We start from the raw sequence: 20,519 nt of genomic DNA, 5'->3' as shown, positions 1-20,519 counted from the left end.
TCCGCGCTGCCACCGGTGCTCCGACGGTACCGTGGGCCTGGAACAAAGGTCTACGAAGGGCAAAGCGCTGGGGCGGGTCAGCCCCCTGCTCGTCCCCACGGAGGCGGCAGCTCCCGCCCTGCCCGTGCTCACACCGGCCAGACCCAGCGGCGTGGGAGCTGCCCGCACAGCGGCACACGGGCACGCTGAGCAGCTAGCCACCGGGCCTCGCCTCCGTCCGCACGGGCTTCTTGAAGCCCAAGCTCGAGCGCCGCGGAAAACGCCTTCCCTTCAGAAAGCAAACTTTGTGAACCCTTGACAAGACGCAAGCTAAAAACCCAGATATTAACACCCAGCCCCGCAGAAAGTTCCCCCGCCCAGCGCAGCCGCGGGGGCGTCCGACGGGCACGACACGGCTGGCGAGAGCACCACGTGTAGCCGGGGGCTGGTGCAGCGGCCAGTTGTACCCGCGGGCAGAGAGCGGAGCAGGAGGGGGCTCAGCACCCCCACCCCCTGCTGCAGGGAGCTAAAAATAAAGTTCCTCTTAGGCAGACAATATAAGAAATGTTTTCAGGGGAAGTAATTGCATATTGATCAGCATTTAGGAAGGTTGCAGAGCTGATCTCTGGAATATTCATTGGGTTTAAGTTCAGGCTTTTAGAGATCAATAGCTGCTTGACTGGACTGTCTAGAGTTGATTTTATTTGAAATATTTATTCTGCCAGAGGGCAAGCAGTTTATCTTAGTCTCATCTGTGCTTATTGAGGTAACTTTTAGCTGAACACTAATTCAAAGACAAGCATACGTGAGGATCGCCGAAGAGGGAGTGACCTCAGTCTTCATACGGAACGCTGAATTACAACTTTATTTGCTAACCATTGTTTTCCTCCTTTTAGACCTTGACATGTGAGAGAGCTCTTTTGGTACATTTATCATTTCAGAAAGAAGAGGTGTTAACATTATTTGTACTTTTCCGCATTAGCATAACACAATCTCTCACTTCCCAAAATACTAGCAAAACCAGAACACTAGATTTCCTGGAAAAGCGCTGCATAAAATGGTTCTGTTTAATTAACCAGAAGATTTAGCAAAGAGACAGTCTAAGTTTCCATGGGGTCATTAGGAACAGCAGGACAAGAAAACACAAGGATTTTAATAATCGTCAAAAAATATACCCTGAACTAGCTCTAAGTCAAGCTTTGGGGAGCCCGACAGGGTTGGTTTTGCTGTACAGGGAAGTGCTTTGCTGAGGGTCGGGAAAAGCCACTGAATGGCTGCAGAATAGAAAATCACGTTGCCCGAGCGATGCCCGTTTCCGTAAGGCCCCTTTGCTGCATCTCTCTGTGCACACACACGCGCCTCCGGTTAATAACTGCGAAAGCCACACGTCATTTTTCCTATGCAACGGAGAATCTTCTTGACACATCCCCTGGGAACCGAGTGGCTGCATCTCCTCCAAACCTTAACACAATTTTACAGCAAAAGCAATAAGCTTCCTGTCAGCGCGCGCAAGGGAACTGACATTACAAGCCTGTTCTTCTCTTTTTTGGCTCTGTAAGGTAAACTGCATTTAGGTTACCAAGGCAAGGCTGAGGGACTGGGTACTAAAAAGTGCTTCCTGACCTAGAAAAAAAATTGAATTTAATTCTATGTGATATTTATAAACTTTCCACCACTGGTTACCACCTTGATAAACCATCTTATTTTTGATAGAGACACTCCATAAAATAAACGAGCCTCCATTGCTGCAGAGATGCAAATCAAGTAATTATATATACCCATGCTCTCATCCTACTTCAAAACTTCCTACCTCACTGCTGCTGTCACAGGCTCCCTGCTTCCCTGTCTGATCTTCTCCCAGACCCCTCTGCTCGGTGGAGTGGCCGACTCAAGCCCGAGACCTGAGCCCCAAGCGCAGGACTTGCTGTGGACACGCACGTGCAGCGCCGCAGCCACACTGTGCCCATTTTCAGGTGCTACCGCCGGCTCCCCACAAACCAGCAGAAGCTCCCCCAATACAACATCATCCCTCACCACCAGCCAGGCATTTTAAGGCTCAGCATAAGCAAAAGGAGCCCCGTTTCCATCACTGTCTGTAGGAATCTCTCCAGCACATGAAACGCTCAGCTGGAAGCTGCTGTTCTCCCCTCCAGGTCTGTGCACGACCATTATTAACAGAACAACCTCAGCACTAGATACAGAATGCTACGTTCTCCACGACAGTAATGGAGATTCAAGCCTGATATCTTTATTCTCACACAGCTTATCTATCTCACATCATGTCAATAAACTTTCAACTTTGCTTATTTGTCCTTTCATCCACACAGACTATGGTACAATGATTAACCGCCTTCAAAGTAAAAACAAAAAATAACAGATCTCTCCCCCTAGTCTTCAGAGAACACCGACAAGAGAGAAAAATATTCTGCCTTGTTTGTGGGGGAGGTGGTCAATCACGACTGCATGGCATTTCTGTTCTGTGTCTTCTTGATACCTTCATGATAAACCACAAAGAAGGGCAATACTCTGCAGCGCTCCAGGTCACAGCTACCAAGGTTCACTCCCCATTTCCAGTGCCAGCCTGCAGGTACCAAAGCAGTTCTGTCCCAGAAAAACTGAGCACCTGCAAGAGCTTTTAAACACACACCAAGGGAACTGCCAATGGTTACAGAGGCTGACAGAATTAACAGCCATTTCATATCTTCTGCATATTAAAATATGTAAAAAACCCACAAGCAAACAAACACCAAAACCTTGCAGCGTCAGTTCTCAGACACTTTGCGTTGGTGGTTTGCAAGCTACCGAGATGTGCCCTATTTTCCTCACCAAAGCACCAAGTCCAGCAGCGCTTTCTACCTGCAATCAAAGCAAGGACCCCCCACGGCAGCAGTGAGCACGCCCAGAGCTTCTCCTCCTAAGGCAGCCGCCTCCTCCCAGCATCCCCTCCCTGATTTTCATCTCCACAAACCAGGGCTTTTCCCTCGATCAGACGATCTCCACAGAGCACTTGACTCCAGCGTCATTCATTCCCTTACTACTGACCAAGCACCAGGACTTAGAACCCAGATAGCTGGTTTTCAAGAGATGCCCGGAGATCGCAGAGCTCAGCACCGCGTTCCGGCAGTTCCGAAGATCCGAGTTAACCACTTAAATAACACATATACCGCCACGTCTTGCCAGGCCTGTGGAAGGAGGCTGCCCACGGTGGGAAGGAAACACCAGCCTGCCAGCAGGAACAGCTCCGGGGCAGCGCTGCGGCTCCGAGCAGCCACTCTGAAGCATGCACACAGCCTTAAGCGTGGGCCGAGTGTCACCGATTCCACATGCTTTAGTTACAGGTGTGATCATCGGTGTCAGCATCCTGCAGTGTCACTCCTTAGGGGTATTAAGACAAAAAAAGAATATTGTGTATAGGAATGAACTGACATGTCAACAACACAGTGTCAAATACTAGGAAAAGCGGTTGGCAGCTCTTCAAAAGAGGAAAAACATGAATCACCAGCTTAACACTTTCAACTCTAGTCTGAAGACATCATTAGAAGCAAGAAGTTTACTCTCTCTGTCCAGCTAGTGCTGCCCTCTCCCAATGAGATTTGCAGCGTAGGACAAGTTGGGGCCAGAAGGGAGCTGGTTTGGGGAAAAGACTCAGTCAACTGTCGACTCACATTATTTGTTCAAACAGCCAGGAAAGAACAACTTCAACTTTTCTACTTATCTGAACTAGATTAGGAGAGTTTAAAAAAAAAAAAAAAAAAAAATCAACTGTCAGTATAGTCCATGTGTATGGACAGCAGTGCTATAAGCTTCTAGAAAACATTACATGAATTGTTACTTTTTTCCCATTGTCACTTTACCCATCCCATTCAGACTGCACAATCAGTTGGTTCCTAAGCATCAAAAGATTGAGGTCTTGGAAACTCCTTCCATTAGACACAGCTGCTGCTGGTGGTTAAGTCAGGCTTTGTCCTTCCTAAACCCTTCACAACGACAGGGTGGGGGGGAAATGCATTCAGGGAGAAATTTTCCTCTTGTCATCATTTTCCAGCTGGGATCCTGGTACAGAGTGGTAAACAGTAGAGTCCAAAAATGGGGAAAAAGCTGTTAAAAATCCAAACACTGAGTCCCACCCACATGGCACAAGAAGTGCAAGTAATTAGTTCTGCAAGGCTAGCTCAGCAGCTTAGTACTTGAGGCAGAGGGAGGCTTCCCTCTCGCTCTTAGTTTTGGAGCTTTTCTTTAATTAGCCTCAAGAAAACCCAGTGTTCCTATCTGAATAATCCACGTTTGGTTATTTATTCAGCTCCCTGCTGCTGCGCATCGCCCAGCCGTGTGCTGCAGGAATACATCATCTCCTGGCGTTTGCCAACCAGCCAGGCACCAGCGAAACCAGCGGCAGCCCCGCTGTGCCCAGTCCCGAGGCTGGAGGACACTGGTCAGCGCAGGAGACGCAGCTCGGTACCAGACTAGAAGTGAGGAGAGCGCAGGGAAGCCCTGGAGACCCACAGCGGGACAAAATGTGTCACAGGAAGAAACGTGCACTTGTGCCCATTTCACAAGAGCCATTTTTGTATCAACATCCACAAAAACTCACCAGCTCAGAGGATACACAACACAGAGAAGCTTAAATTCGGAAACAAAAGGAAAAACATTTTCCCTAGAGACATCCAACCATTCTCTTACCCTCACTGGGTCTTTTAAATCCTCAGGGGATTAGAGGCCTGACCTACACCATTCTTTCACCTGGTGTCTGTCACACAGCTCTGCCCTGTTACTGGCCAGCAGCTACTGCAGTAACCCCAGGTCTGGGAAACAAAGCTAAAGACAAAGAGTGGAGCTTCTGTGTCTGAGAAGGTCCAACTTACACGCTGGGAAAAAAAGAAAGAGAAGACAGACAAATATAATGGAAAACCACAAACACCTAGCCAGAAGGCGTGTTGGTATGTCAAAAGCAGACAAGAAAAATCAGAGTTATCTGGGTACCTAAGCATCAGATTCATCAGCTGCAGCCCCTCGCCCTTCAGGAAGCGATCGCGATTGGAACTGAGCATCAGGCAGGAGCAAAGGGAGTCAAACAGGTTCTCCATCATTTCCTGCTCTTCTGCTGTACTAGGGTTGTGTCGCTTAAACACCTGCAGGACAAAGATAGCAAAATTACCCCAAAATGAAGGGCCCGATTTAGTCCATGCTGTGGTAGAGTAGACATGAACATTTTACATCACAAGCCTTCAGCATCCGATAGGCATAAGCCAGCAGTCACACCCATCGCTGATGAGTTCTCTCTCAACTCTGCTGCCCTCTTCACTGCCCTGACCGTTTACCAACAAACGTGCAGCAGCCTAATGCAGGATTTAATACGGGGCCCCCGAAGGGCAAGGTGAATTCCCCGACTGCCCAATTCACAACAGCACGTGGATATGCTTCTCACCAGTGCCCTCAGCACGGCGCTCACTGAGGGTGCTGCAGACAGCACTGCCTCGAGAAATAGAAGTGAGCTATGAACACCCGACCTTCAGCGAGCTCAAAGCAGGCACAATGCAGTGGAGGATGCTGAAGACGGCCAAATTCCAACCCTGCCTATCTCCCACTTGCCATGCAATTAGAACAAAATAATTTAACTTCTGCGTACCTCAACGTTAACATCTTTAAAACGGGGATTAACTTCATCTACCATGGATGATACACCCATGTGGAAGCTGTTCAGGGACTATGCTGCCACTAAACATGAAGCACTGCTGTCCTTCAGCAGCTGCAGTTTGCCACACTCTGTTCCAGCTCCTCACAGCCAGCCCGCGAGTCTCCCGACGGCAGAGAGGGCGTATGTGAATTACTCACGGATAACTGCTGAAGCAGCACATCGATCCCATCCAGCTCCCCAAGCAATTCTCTGTTGTCTAGACGGAGGTGGGGGGACGGGGGAAAAGAGAGAGAAAAATGAAGCTAACTGTCAGATTTTACAGCCATCTAACACTGATACATCAGTGAACAAAATCAATACAGCTTGACAGAATACAAAAGCTGCAGAGAAAGAGGGTGCATGCGTATGTGAGAGAGCACGCGCGGGGGAGAGAGCACAGGCGAAGGGAAGCCGAAGGCAGAAGAGTGCTGCTGTGGTCTGAAAGAAGTCTGGATCCCACCCCAACAGAGTATCGATACCAGAGGCATGTCTCACCGTCGTTATTCTGGAGCAGAATAGCCAGCACCTCGCTGCAGTACAGCTTGTTGGCGTCAAAAGGCATCTTAGCCTGTTGGTGAGGAAGGAACAAGAGACCATCAGGGCACGGCCCCGGGATTCACTGATTTGAAGAACACATTAATCAAATCACCAAACGCATGAGCAACGCTTAAACCAACATACAACAGCGGTAACTTCGCAGTACACCGCAGGGACAGAACAGTGGCAACTCTCTCTGATTCAGGGGTGTCGGGGGGGTGTGCTCATGCACGCATGTGTAGAAGCTCAGCTCTGATCCTTCACACTGCCCTACGCCAGTAGATTTGACCAAGTTGGCTCAAAACCCCTGAGGAGTCTCCAGCTGTCTGCAACACTGAACCTCTTTCCTGTGATAAATTTTCCTTGTTGTTATGTGAGTGCATGAGGCTTATCCCTGTCCTGGAAGTCTGCACCTGTCACCAAAAACAGAATTTCAGAAAATACATCACAATAACATCAAATAGTAACTGCCAGAGTTTTGTATGAGGATCACAACGTCACAAGCAGAAGAACATGAGATGGGTTTAGCCTGCACAGTCGCATAACTTTCATTTCATACATTTTCTCCATACACAAATGTGTTAAAAAAAAAATCATAATGAAACCAAAACAATGAATTTGAAGGGAAAAAAAAAAAAAATCCCTGAAGTGGGATTCTGAACTAGATCCACTGTTTTTGCGTGCTGCCAAAGTAGCTTCATCTACACAAACAGACTGAATATTAACTGATCTGATAATAATGCAAACTGGTTTACTGAAGGAATTCATAAAATAAACCAAAAAAAAGTTAAAAATCATCAGTTACCAGCTATTTGTATTCCACTATTTGGGGGGGGGGGGGGAGGAAAAGCAAGCAGCAAGTACTAGGCTTAAAACATGCCATTTGTCAGGCGCCCTCTTCCCCCAACCGCACGACTACCTGCAGCTCGGCTGAGCCCGCCCGCCCGCGCCAGGCTGCCGTGGGCCAATTATCCCGACCTGCTGCCCCAGGAAAGGTCACAACGCACAAGCACCATCCAACACAGAAACATGAGGAGCAGGGAGATCCCAAATGCCACCAACCATTGAATTTACACAAAGCTTTTCAGTGCCAACGGTCCCCGGCCGCTGTGCAGAGGAGGGCACTGGCAGCAGCCAGGCAGGTCCCGCAGCGGCCGGCGGCGCGTGGGGAGGCGGCAGGCGGGGTCTTGTCCTACGGCCAGCACCGGGAATGACGCTGTGTTCTCCCAAGGCTGCACACAACATCATCAAACCCTGCTTATGTCTGGAGCAGCGAGCTACTAAGCTCTCCATCGGAGCTTTGCGAGGCAGTTCTGACAGTCAGAACACAGTTATGCAACCTGAGATGCAGTCAGAAAACAGGAATTCGCTGTGCACCAGATGTCTCACCGACACCTAGACAGAGCTCGGATTTTAAAACTCATCCCGCAGACATGCTTCAGCAGCACGACGCTCTACCCAGCTGCTGCGATCCTGGTTTAATCCCAACCACATCTGTCAGGGCGAGAGATTCAAGACCAAGCGCTGCCACCAGCAAAGTGCCAGCCGAGGGTTTCATTAGCCTGCGGCTCCGCGAGAAGCGGCGCTGCCTGATCACACATCCCCAAACCCAAACCCACGCCGGGGCAAAGGAAAGACACATTCAGCACCAAGGTTTGAGCACCTTCAACATCCATTTTCTGCGGCACCAAGCAGGGGAATCCAAGTTGTGATTATTTTGCTTTCCCCAGTTTCTAGGTCTCTCAGCTGCCAGAGTAATTACAAGGCAGGCAGCAGTACATACCTGCCTGGAATAAAATTAACTTCACTTTTTGTTTTTAAGCAAAAGGAATATAATTATGTTACTACCTGTAGTGAGAAATTATAGGTCACTTCTACTAACAAGTATATGAGGTGCACAGAGGGGTATCTGCACACTTACAAAGCTGACAGAGTGTTTTGGCGATTCAGAGGCCTTCCAACCATAAAGACATTTAAGTATGAAGTGCTCATGCCTTACTAACAGGGTTAGGAAAAAGCCAGAATCTGTTTGCTAAATTTCTTTCACCAGCTCTGTAAGAGTGCTGAACCATCCATTCCTTTCCTATTTTCCAGGGAATGTTCAGGCATCTGTTCACACAAGAGTTAAACAGTATAAACTGTGTAACTCACTGCCACAGGATGCTAAGGATATCAAAAAGTACTTTTGAATTCAAAAGACAATCAGATGAGTTCAGAGAAAAAGTCGCCACCACCACCAGCAGTTAAACAAAAACACCGCTGGAAACTCAAAAAAGTGTTAGGAACGTAGGAAGCAAAGGCATTTATTAGTTTCCCCGCTCACTGGTCAGACCTACAGGTCCCAGCCACGGACCAGAATCCACCACGCAGGAATCATACGAGCAGAAGGACGACACCTTCTACTGCAAGATGTTTACAACATAAAGACAAGACTGAAGTATGTCCATGGAAACTAAAACCGCAGCTACAAACCCTGAATTCTAACTTTTCACCCTTAACTTGGCTTCTCCAACACACGCACGTGCGCACAAAACCGGCCGATTTTGGGCAATGTTGTGAGTTCAACCTAAGCGGTCTCCAGAAGGCAGGCGGGCGCTGGCGGAGCTCCAGCACCAGGGCTGCCCGAGGCGGGGACGCCGCGGTACGGCAGCGCTGCGCGGGGACCGGCTCTGCAGGCCAGACCGTCACACGCTACCGGAAACAAGTCAAACCCAAAGACATTCAAGAAGACTCGACATTACAGATGCTTTTCCAGGCAAACACTACAGAAACGGAGAGCACTTCTACTCACAGACCTGCATCACATTGTGTAGAGCTCCTTACACATAACGCCAACCCCTTCAGCTTTGCTAGCTTACAGTAAGTTAAAGGGACATTCCTCCCACTCTGAGGTGAGTTTTGAATTCACTGTTTTGACAAATGTTAGAATTTAGCACAAAGATAACCTACACAAATGGAAAGGACCAATAGTAAGTAGCCTCAGGCCTTTCATACTGTGCCAAACGCCACCTCACACACAGCAGGTTCCAGAGCAGCGCCCTGACAGTTCTCCCTGCGACACCTCCCAGACGACGGCAGTAGACAAGCTCACCTTCAGCCTCTTGAGCAACCACTGCATCAGGCCCTGCTGCGCGGCTTCCGTGCACATCTCCGGGCGGAACTCTGCCATGTTCTCCACGATTGCTGAGGAGACACAGAAAACAGACGTTTTTCCCCACCTGCGCTTCAGCTCAGGCCTGTATCAACACTGCTTTGCCAGGTCCTCCCTAGGGCTCCTCAAAGTTACATCTTATTCACAAAACTACCTTTTTTTGAGCGAGACAAGCTCGGGTGAATGATGCCCTCCCAGTTTTTACACTGCCCACACAGCCCATCCTCAGTGACGCCAGCTCCTGCTGAAGAAGCCTAAGATCCTTCCCTTTACTCCAGCAGCAATTCTCACTGCACAAAACTTAACTAACACCAGCAGCAGTAAACATTCCAAAACTCACGTTTCCAGGGTCTCTCATTCTTCCAGTCCTCAGAGATCACAATCCCCAAGGACTGAAAGGAGCAGAGGATGGTTTAAATGCTAATGATGGCAACAGGCTGCAGAGGTGCTGTGAAAAGACTGGGGAACAGAGAGGTAACGACGGGCTACCTGAAATGCAAACGTTCTACCACCTGAAAGTTAAACAGATCGCTTAGACGTAAGAGTCCTCGGTGGAGTAAGCAAAGCTGCCAGGTAAGCCCGCAGTGAACATGGGGACAGTGGAGCACCCCTGGCGCGGTGCAGTCTCACCGCGTATCAGCACCTCCCTACACAACCGCTTCGGGAAGAGGCACCTACAGCCGCCGTGCGACAAGCGCTGGCCCCAGGGACGGGGCTTTACCGCGAGTTCAAGCGGTGCTGGAACTAAAGCTGCCCCGGGTCCTCCGCCGCAGCGCTGGCAGCTCGTGGGGAAAGGAGGGCGGAAGGGAAGGGGGGGGATAACCCACCCGCCTTCACAAAATACGGAAAGAAGCGGGAGGCTGTGCAACAGCCGCTTACCCAGCGTGTTGTGGACACCATCAGCTTCCTCCTTCACACTTTCATCCAGGCGCTCTAAATTCTGGACCAACAAGGCCACGACCTGGCCCTCCACCTAAATCACCAGGGTCATGGGAAAGATAAAAAGGTAAGAAAGAAGACTGAAAAAGGAAAGATGAAGGAGGAGGAACAGGCGAGTTAATAAATAAAAATCAATAAGCCCTGCTGAAACATCCTGCCAGACATGATCAGAAGACGTTAACAATCTTGCTCTGAAATCTCAGAGGAAGCGAAGGAATCACCAAGTAAATCTGCCACTATTGTCCTAATTAATTAAACAACTTTTGTGTTTCAGATTAAACAGGAAAACATCTGGAGGAAAACATGCACCTTGTCACAGTCTTATTTCCTGAACGAGCCTGATTGATTTATAATCCCTCAGAATTCTGAAGTGCGAGGCACCACAAACCACCGCGGATGGGCCAGCCCTCAGCTCTGCCAGCAGCTCCACCACAACTGTTCACTGCCCGTCTGCCTACGCTTCTGCTACATCTTCCGCCTTAAAACTGAAGGAGCAACGCTCGCACACGCAGATACTAATCCAAACACTGAAGCCTTGCATTCAGCCCCCAGCAAGGTGAATGTACCAAGCTGAGTTCAGCACGCTAACGAAAGCCAGACAAATCGAGGGCAGGAGCAGATCCCACTTCTGCAGGCAGAGCCTCACAACCAAAAAGCTCACGCAAGAAGCGCTTCCAAAGCTGCAGTGGGACAGAGTCCAGCTTGACTTCGGCTAACTTTCCATTGTGGACATGAGCTTGGAAAAGTTAAACAAAATAACATTTCCAATTCAAACACCATTAACTAGCTTTGGGCTGAGTGAACACATGGAAAAAATACAAGTACGAGCTGCTGAGGAAGGTAGTGCAACTTCACAGATACCCTACATTATACCTACTTGCTTTGGGGAAAAAAAAAAAAAGTAATCTAAAAAGCAGACATCTAAACATATCTCTCAAGATATGCCTGACCTGTTTCTTTCAAAGAGGACAATAAAACCTCTAAAACTTGGCTATTATCAGTGGGCTGGTGACAAGGAAAACAGAGAAAAAAAACTTCACTTGATTTACTACCTCTCTGCACATTTTATAGAAAACATCTTCGCTAGCAGTTCCTCTCTACCATTTCGGTCATCCAGCAATCTTTCCACGAAGGCAGAGTAATTAAGAACAGCCCAGAGGCCAGCTGGAGGAAATCAGCTCCGGGCAACTGCCATTAACCTTTGGAAGGTAACATTACAGTGACTGGACAAGAAGGATTGTAGGAGAAAACAGAGCAGCCAAACAAAGCAAACAAAAGAAAACCCATAATTCCACGTCTTTCAATCTCAACGTAATAGTTACAGAACAAGACACAGCCACAGCATTTCACAAACGCAGCAATTCACCAGCAGAAGCTGCCAAAGGTAGACAGATGTGGCCAAGTTCGGGGGGGTTCTGCTCAGTTCAGCATCCGCCTCCCGCAGCCGAGGAGCAGGGGGCACCCAGCGCAAGCGCCAGGGAAGGGGCAAGTCCACCGCCATGGAGGCCAAGAGGCACCCGAGGGAGTTAACCAGGCAGGGAGCACTTAAGACCGAGCAATGCATCTTCTGCTGCATGTAGGCATTTTTCTGGGGTTGTTTAATCTCTGCGCCAAAAAGGATCATCACCTCTAAACGCTCCTCCGCCCTTAAAATGCATTAGCTCTGTTACATGAAAACTTTCAAGCTTTTACTTCTTGTTAAGAAAAATGCATACCCTCACTATAACAACAGATCTTCCAGTTCATCGAACACAGATTTTGGGGTTGGAAACAAGAGTTACTGGGTAGAAGACTACTCATCTCCCATGTGAAAGGTCAGTCTGAAAGATCACAACGGCCCCGCTGTTCTTCAGAAAACAATCTGAGCCCTGCCTCAAACATCAATTTTTCACGGGTGAACAGAGGTCACCCTTTGCCACAAGGAAGAAAAGTACAAATCAACCTCCTGTTTTCAACAGGACACTGCTCAAGTCACAAATGTTACTTCATTCTCCCTCCCTGAACGAAAAAAATCTCCCAGCTGACACAAATTCTGCAATGTGAGCACGTTCCTTCCAAAAAGCGCAACTTGAACTCACGGTGCGAGAAGAACCCTCTCCCCAAACTCTGACATGGCGTTAGAAACACCCACCGCAGTCCTCAGCGCAGCATCCCAGGCACAGGGAGCAGGCTCCTGCCCGGTACGGATCGCCGCAGCCGCGGAAAGCGGGGCAGCTCGGGGCGTCGCTGCCGCCCTGCGTCAGGCAGGCGTGGTTCGGGCACTGAAATCACGGGGAGTTTGCTACTTACTAGAGCGTCTATGAGGACTTCAGCTCCTTCTTCACTCTCATGGAGAGTATCTATATCGGTCAGCTCTTGAAGCAAGTCCACCACGGCTATGGAAACATGTGCCAGGTGTTAAGGACAACCAACACGGAGACAGACACATTTCAGATCAAAAGCAGATTGCTCAGGCCAGCGTGCGCACGGCGCGACCCAACCACTGGTAACGTTACAGCAGTGGGGCACGGAACACCAGAGCCAAGAGCAGAGCCTGCTTCAGCAGACAGTCTCATAAGCACCAAAATCAGGGAATCCTAACAATTAAGAATGATAAAACCAAAGGTGACTGTGTGTGTGTGCTTACCGTATCAGGCAATTTTACTGTTTCCTGATGATACTAATTTTTTGATTTTTTCAAACCAAAACTGCTAGAGTTGGTATAACTAGGCACCATCTTGCATCGTCAAGATTGAGTATCAGCAAAGAGAAATGAGTTATAATAATGTGATCTGGGTATCCTGCTCTCCGCGACACCCTGCTAACCCGCCACGGCACGCGGCTAACAAGGCCGCTGCAGGACGCGGGAGCGACCACCCGCTCCTGCCCGGCCCAATTAGGCCAGCATGCTCCTCTAACCGCGGGCCTCGCAGGAGCAGCGCAGCTTCTGCCAGCCCAATTTTCACTCATTAACTCTGGGCTGCATAACACACGGCTCGCCCGGCTGCTACACGGCTCTCTTGTACGACGAGACGTATTCCAGCTCATTAGAGCCACTTTCCTATTCTCTCAGACATGCTGATCAATCTTGCCCCAGTCCCACCGGGGTAGAACAGGACATGCAGTTTTCTGCATGTCCTATATAACAACTTTGTGATGAATCTCTTTAAAATGCACAGGCTAACGATCCAGCCTCCCAGTTCTCCTATTTGTGCATTTGCTCAGACACACGAGCAGCAGCACGAGTATTTGCACGTATCTTTTCTTAGCAACTTCCAGTTGCAGCTGCCATCAGGAACCAAAGAGAGGTGGTTACTCCTCACCGGGCAGACAGTCACTCGTGCTCATACAAAAACACAGTCAAAGGCACCAGGGTACAATTTTTAAAAGCAAGCTGGAGCACAACTCAATAAGCAAGTTAACAGGAAATAACGTGCCTTACATTTATTCTGCAAGAAACCAACTATTGATTAACAAAAGCTGGAGGAACGGGCCCATAGGAACCTCGTGGAGTTCCACAAATGCGAAGCCCTGTACCTGGGAGGGAACAGGCCCAGGCGCTGGGGCCGCCGGGGGGGAAGCTCTGCAGAAGAGAACCTGGAAGCTCCACGGACAAGCTGAGGCAGAGTCACCCGCGTGCCCTGCAGCGACCAAGGCAAATCACCAACTGCACCGCGTTACCAAGAGCGAAACCAGCAGGCCGAGAGAAGGAATTCTTGCCTGCTGCTGGGCCCTCATGAGGCAACATGTAGAGTATTTTGTCCAGTTGTGGGCTCTCCCAGTAAAAGAGAGACCCTGACATACTGGACTCAGGAGAGGGGAGGGCCATGAGATGGTTGGGGGCTCACACACCATGTACGAGGAAAGACTGAGGGAAGGGGGCCTGATCAGCCCAGAGCAGAGAAGGATGAGGGAGGAACTAACTGGAGACTGCTGCTACCCACTGGGTGCGGTGAAGACAACGGAGCCAGATTTTTCTGAGAGAGCACAGCAAAGAACCTGCAGTCAGAGGAGTTCATCTGGCAGGGCACTCCTGTCTAGGGGCTTCTGTGGAGGCTGACAGTGAGAGTACCAGCTCTCCTATAAAATTCAGGAGATAGAAAAACAAAACCTCACTTGAAGCTTTCCTGTCTTTCATTAATAAAATCTTGTCAGTGATCATCCTTTATTCACATGTTTTGTGTAAAACTGCCTGAATCTTCCAGCAGATTATTTGCTCCCCCTGGACATTGCTTTTGTCTCCTTGCATTACTCCCTCAAGACACTACATTTAAATCACATCTGAAGAGCCATTTGTTTGGTTCTCTCCTTGAAGAACTAATTTTAAAAATCTTTTTCCACTTGTTTTAACAAAAACTCATTAGCAAACTTGAGCTATATCAATTTAGTTTTACGTCTACATGCCTGACTTTAACGGTGTTTCCATCCTGCACATAAGCAGCAGCAGCCGCCCAGTGAAGAGGCATTACTACAGCCCATGTCCTGCTTCCAACGGGTCTGAAAACACTTCAGCAGTTTTATAACAAGAAATACACTTTTCCCAAAATTGCAATTCACAGGCCAAATTTCTACCCGCAAACTAACTGGCAGGCAAGTTGCAAACCAATTAAAAAGAGTTCACAGTGGAAATGCTGACAAGTCTTTGACAGCAGCAGTGACCCCAGGACACAGCTTTCACGGCTGAAAGGACAAAGCAAGCTGTATTCCTGCACGCTCCAGCTACAAATCAGTTCTGCTATCCCAGTCAGAATCCCCATAGCTGGTATCTTCCCTGTGAATGAGAAATTCAGCAGCAGCCATGCACACACCACACAAAAAGCCTGTGGTGTCTGGCAAAAAAAAAAGTCATGAAACTATGGTGGCCACGACACTGCTCATACGTGGTAGGTGGCTCCCACTGGACAACAGTAAATTGTTAACAAACATTTATTGAGAGCAACTTCCATTTCAGGTCCCAGCTAAGGAGAGCTGTGGGGTTCGCTGCTCCGCAGGGCCCAGCATTCACCACACCAAGGTTCAGCCAGATACAAGTCAAAATACCCAAACACGTAAGCAGTGCTTTGTAATATAAACTGGTACGCAATAAAATATTTGTGTTTTGGTTTTATCTGCTGATCACTGCACCCACTTAGAAAAAATGAATTATGATTTCTTAACATATAGTACTATAAGGGAAAGTGCTAAAAAAGAAAACCAAGATCTGTGCATCTGACCACAACGTTTAGCACTAACAGTCCTTTCAACACTGCGCATTTCAAAACACCTCAGAAAAGCTGGTAAGTATTATCTACTGCTTTACACATAAAGGAAAGAAGTAAAGAATAAATTACTTTCCTAAGGTCATGAATCAGTAAAAAGGAAAAAGAAAAGCCTGCTGTGGTCCCAAGTAAGACCAGTGCCCTTTCCACTGGGCTTCACTGCTCCCTCCATTCACTAATGTTTGTCAGGACACAGACACATGATATCTCAAATCATGTCACAATTTTTCAGCTTAATCTACTGTAGAATAGTTTACAAGCAGTGCAGGCTGAGCTCTGCTTTTAAAGGCTACACAATGGTAAGCCAGGCGTAGTTCTATTTATCAGCTGATGGCTAAGCATCACAGCACCAGGATATTAAAAAAATGACACTGTTTTTGTTCAAAACTACCAAAAGCTTTAACAGTATAGACAGAAAACTCTCTCTGAGATGTCTTCAGGTCTTCAGAGAACAAGAGACAGATGCACACAGGGATCAGGTTCAGCGACACAAGAACTAACTGAACATGGAAATGCCTCTGGATATTTACGGAACCAGAGGGGCTGCCCACAGCCTCAGGCTCTGAGCGCAGTTAAAGGTATGGACATGTGAAGGATTTGTCACACTGTGGTGAGCTAGTCCATGGCAAGTAGCTGAAAGCACGACAGCTCAGCTCTCAACCAAAAGGGGTAAATTGGTTTCATTTTTACTGGGGGCTGTTCCAAAGTTTGCACACAGTTCAAGGCTACGTGCTGCTAAGCCCACACCAGGGCTTGTCCCGTGCTGTTCATCTGTGCACACTCTAACACAGCCACTCAAACCGAGATGAAAGGGTCATAAAACAAGAACGGAGAATAACAGCACTGAAAAAAATCGGAATCAATATTGTGTGAACAAAGAAGGTTTTCACTTGGACAAAAAAAAAAAAAAAAAAAAGAGACATAAATTCAGTGTGGTGGGAAAGAAGAGAAAAACATATATATGAGCCTGTGAAAGCAGGATAGAAGAGATTACAGGAAGTCTGCAGAAAGCCTCTCACTGAGAGCTGCTTTAACAGCCGAAGGATATCTGTGTTGTCGTGGCCCAGCAGCCCGAGGAGGGACTGCACAGCGTTCAGCTCCACCAGCAGGTGATACAGGTCTGGCATGGTGGCGATCACGTGCATCTCCTGAATGATGTCATTTAAGTCCAGTTCAGACTCCATGAACCTGCGGCAAGACAAAAGCGATTAATAAAAAGGCAAAAAGTCCACCCGTTGTGTTCAGCGCACAGCCCTGTCAAAACAGCGGCCACCACCTCCCGGGAGGCGCCAGGGAAGAGGCGTCACCCCAGCGCGCGTGGCCCCCGCACCTCGATCCTCCCGGCGCGGTCACAGCGGCGTCACCGGGCCCCGACTCCTCGAGGTGTTCTGTGCCCCACCCCGTCCCGCGCCCGCCCCTGGGAGTTTAGTCACGTAATAGGATATGCTTCCTACTACATAATTTACATAAGAGTAAATAAGCAGATTTGTTCCTATTCTGTAAATCAGTTCTAGAACTTTGGTAAAAAAATAATTTTTAAAAGTCAAGAGGTTGTGGCTACACAGAAACCCTGCACAGAAACCATTCTCCAGAGCGACGCACCTTCCCTTGCTACCACGTATTAGCACGTGGGTTGTATTAGTCTGAAGTGCAGCCCAGAAAAAAAATTTGCCTAAAAGAACAACAAACTGGACAAAAAATAATGGCACTCAAGTGTAGGAAGAAATTAATTTACCGTGAAGAACAAAACTCCATGAACGGAGGAAGAGGCTCCCTAGAACCGCAGGTGTGGAAACAAACACAGACACAGCCTGGCCGCCAGCCGCACCCAGCCCCTTCCCTCCCCGCAGCATCTGAAACCTCCACCACATGACATTATCTTCTTCCCACACAGACCACTGACTGCACACGCAAGCACACACCTTCACACAAAATGATGGCACGAAATCTTTAATTATTTGGAAAGCAAAACTCACTAATCCAAGATCTCAATCTTTCAGGCCCCCCCCCCCACCTGCCTGTCAGCGAGGAAGAGGCAGCGCAGAGGAGGAGCCCCCAAACCCCAGCGAGCTGCGGCATGGCCGATGATGCTGGGGGAGCTCCTGAGCTCCTTCCCTCGATTTTCTCTCTCAGTTTCTCTCTCTGAGAACCAAGCCACTTACTTAGATACCGAAACTAACGAAACTTCACTGAATTTGTGCTTTCCCAAAATAAAAACAACAAACTCCTGAAGTTTCACAATCTAGAATATTAACAACAGCGAGAATTTAATAAACTAGAACTTTGCCCTTCATTGCTAATTATTCTTTTCATGCTGCCAGCCATATACCGGCCACCACCAGAGTCTTGATAACACTGTTTTTAATTAACAAAGTTAGTTTCAAATACAATTTAGAAGAACTACATGGCAATAACTGCTGTCACACAAGCCTTAGGTAACCAAAAACAGCTGTATATTCAAGAAATTGATTTAGGGCTGAAACCCAAAACCAAAAATAAAAAAGATAACAGAGAGGGACCGAGCATAATCTTACTTCTCTGGATTGTCAGGAAACTTGATCCGCAGCTCCTGGTTTTTGTAAGATCTCTTCTCAAAGGTGAGAATCATCTTCTTCACTGAACTTTCATCCAAAGGTTCCTCCTAACCAAACCAAAAGGGCAGAAAACAGAGTTTTGGATGGTTGGAACAATCACCCGGCAAATGCGAAAGGGCGAGTACAGCGACGTGGTGAGAGTGGAGCCGGGCCCAGGCCCTCGGGGAACAAGCGCAGCCCCGGGCAGTCTCACGGCAGAGCTGCCCCGGCACCTGCCCCCCACTGCTACTCAGTGATTTACTCCAACTCTGACCCAAGCAAGTTCCCCAAAGCAAAACCTTCAAAGGCGAGATTTTATAAGCCAGGGGTTTACCAGTGGAAGGTTCTTTGGGAAAGAACCAGAAGAGCTTCCCTACACTTTCAAAACTGAGTATCAATGAAAAAACATCAGTTCCGCTGTGGCTCAGCCCTGAGCTGTTCTTTTACACCCGTTACCACCCGGCACCATCAGCCCGTATTGAGGCTTTTGCCTCCCACACATTAACCTGCATTAGCAGTTCAGGGTCAGGAATAGTTTCTTTTCCAAAGTCCATTGAGCTATTTCGTTTTGCAGTCTACATCTAACTGCCCTGAGCTTATCTTCTTTTGTATTTTCCTCACTTGGATAAGCTTCTACTTCTATTTTAAAGTCTTTTTCTAAAGAAAAAAATAATCAATATTTTACTCTAGTTTCTTCCAAGGTGTTTCTCAGTTGGCATTGTACATTCACTGTACCACAGCACACTAACTTTAGGTACCTCCCTGACACCTACAAACACGATTCGGTTATCTTCCTTGTTTCACAATTTTAGTGCACTTAATAAAACATTGATATAGATTTTCTTGTGTAACCTCTTCCCTCTCCTCTATTTGATTATGTTACAATCACTACTAAAGAGAAATCCTCAAAATGAAAAAGCAACCAGACCCCTTCACATCTTAAGCCAAGTTCCGTGTCCCATCCCCTGTGCAGGATTAAATCAAGAGATGCTTCTGGTGGAAGACTCTTTGGTTAGCGACTCTAAGCAACAATCCTGTACGAGAGAGAAAATGTCTATTTCTTCAGCAAACTCCATCACAATAATACCACCAAGTCTTTGGTTATTACTGGATTTCCAACGTTCTCAGGCCCGACCTGTCTCAGCACCGCCCCACTCGTGTCACCATCCCATTCAGGGAATCGGTACTACAGGGCCCAAACCAGATTCTTCCTGCAATGGGCCTTCATACACAAAGTCACACATGCTGACACTGCTTCCCTCTATTTCATTTGATTCTTTGCTTTCTCTAACATATATCACTGCAATATCTCCATTAGGATCGGCTCCGTATCTTGTATTTAATTTGCATTCAGTATTAGAGTGTCCTACAGATTTGTTTCCTTCCATCAGATTTACTGGTACAAAGCCCATTTTGATGGCACTTACACGAACTGCATTCCAGGATAATAAACAAGAGATTTTGTCTCTAAAGAAACCTTGGACTTCCAGCCCTTAAAATGTCTGGGTGGGAGAACTCCACTTGACAAAAACGAGGGACTTGTACGCTGCAGGAATCCACAAGACTCCAGCCAGTCGAGAGGACTTTGGCTGCGTCCATTTGTCCTCCCTGGAGCTCAAATGCTACAGAAATCCTGTGTTATCTTTCTCTGCTATCAGCAACAACTGCAATGGCAATAGCTCAACATCAAAAAAATGAGGGAGATTTTCAGGGACGAACGCTAGCAATGCTGTATACAAAGGACAATGATATTTTACAAAGCTACATGATTCTGCAGTGGTGAATATCACTTGTTTTTTTATCAAACAGGACACAGGCAGCAGGAAGCAAATATCTTCTAGATTTATACCAATCCATGTGTCACATTTATAAAGTGATCTTTTCCCTGGCCCTTGGCAGAAAGGCCAATGCTGCATTGGATTTCTGTCTCCAAGGCTTGAAATCATTTACCCTTGACAGCTGCTACCCCCCTCCTCTGACCCCAGCCCTTTCTCCTATAGAAGAACGTTTGTTTATTTGCTGCTGCTGCTGCTGCTGCACAGCTACGAAGAGGGGGAGAGTGGGAGAAGCTGCACGGCTGGGGGTAGTGATGAGAACAATAGAGCTAGGAAACCACTCAGAACACAGAAACTATTTCCTAAAAATGTATTTTAGAAGGTGATTTGGGTGTTCCCAGCCTAAAACAAAGATTAGGCTTGAAAGCTTTCCCTTCCCCCTCCCTTTTGCCCCCCTCCCGCCCCCTTTAGACCTTCCAAGGGTATCTCTGAGAAGCCCCATTTGAAATGACTGAATACCCCCCCGGGCAGGAAAGTAAAGCCACAACCATCAGCCTCATCATCTACACGGTGAGAAATGGAAATCACAGAAAAGTGATTTAGTGTTTGCTTATTTCCCACTGCCTCCCCTTTCCCACAGGACACTAGTGATTT

The 20,519-nt window shown here is 47.8% G+C and overlaps 1 protein-coding gene across 2 annotated transcripts in view; it reads right to left on the bottom strand.

Annotated features, from left to right (window-relative positions):
* The window catches only part of CTNNBL1 (catenin beta like 1), a 55,230-nt gene that overhangs the window by 26,453 nt on the left and 8,258 nt on the right, over positions 1 to 20,519 (bottom strand). Inside the window, exons 3-10 of one of the 2 annotated variants that reach the window (XM_074842928.1) lie at positions 18,052 to 18,158; positions 16,566 to 16,705; positions 12,570 to 12,667; positions 10,221 to 10,314; positions 9,282 to 9,373; positions 6,149 to 6,221; positions 5,812 to 5,870; positions 4,960 to 5,108 (exon numbers count right to left, since the gene is read on the bottom strand). In XM_074842928.1, coding sequence (XP_074699029.1) covers positions 4,960 to 5,108; positions 5,812 to 5,870; positions 6,149 to 6,221; positions 9,282 to 9,373; positions 10,221 to 10,314; positions 12,570 to 12,667; positions 16,566 to 16,705; positions 18,052 to 18,158 — 812 coding nt within the window. Of the gene's footprint in view, positions 1 to 4,959; positions 5,109 to 5,811; positions 5,871 to 6,148; positions 6,222 to 9,281; positions 9,374 to 10,220; positions 10,315 to 12,569; positions 12,668 to 16,536; positions 16,706 to 18,051; positions 18,159 to 20,519 lie in introns of both variants that reach the window. The other variant, XM_074842927.1, reaches the window with a different exon arrangement.

The sequence above is a fragment of the Strix aluco genome, chromosome 17 (assembly GCF_031877795.1).
Source record: "Strix aluco isolate bStrAlu1 chromosome 17, bStrAlu1.hap1, whole genome shotgun sequence".
Lineage (NCBI taxonomy): Eukaryota > Metazoa > Chordata > Aves > Strigiformes > Strigidae > Strix > Strix aluco.
Note: the sequence above shows the minus strand (reverse complement) of the source record. Positions and strands in the feature narration are given on the sequence as shown.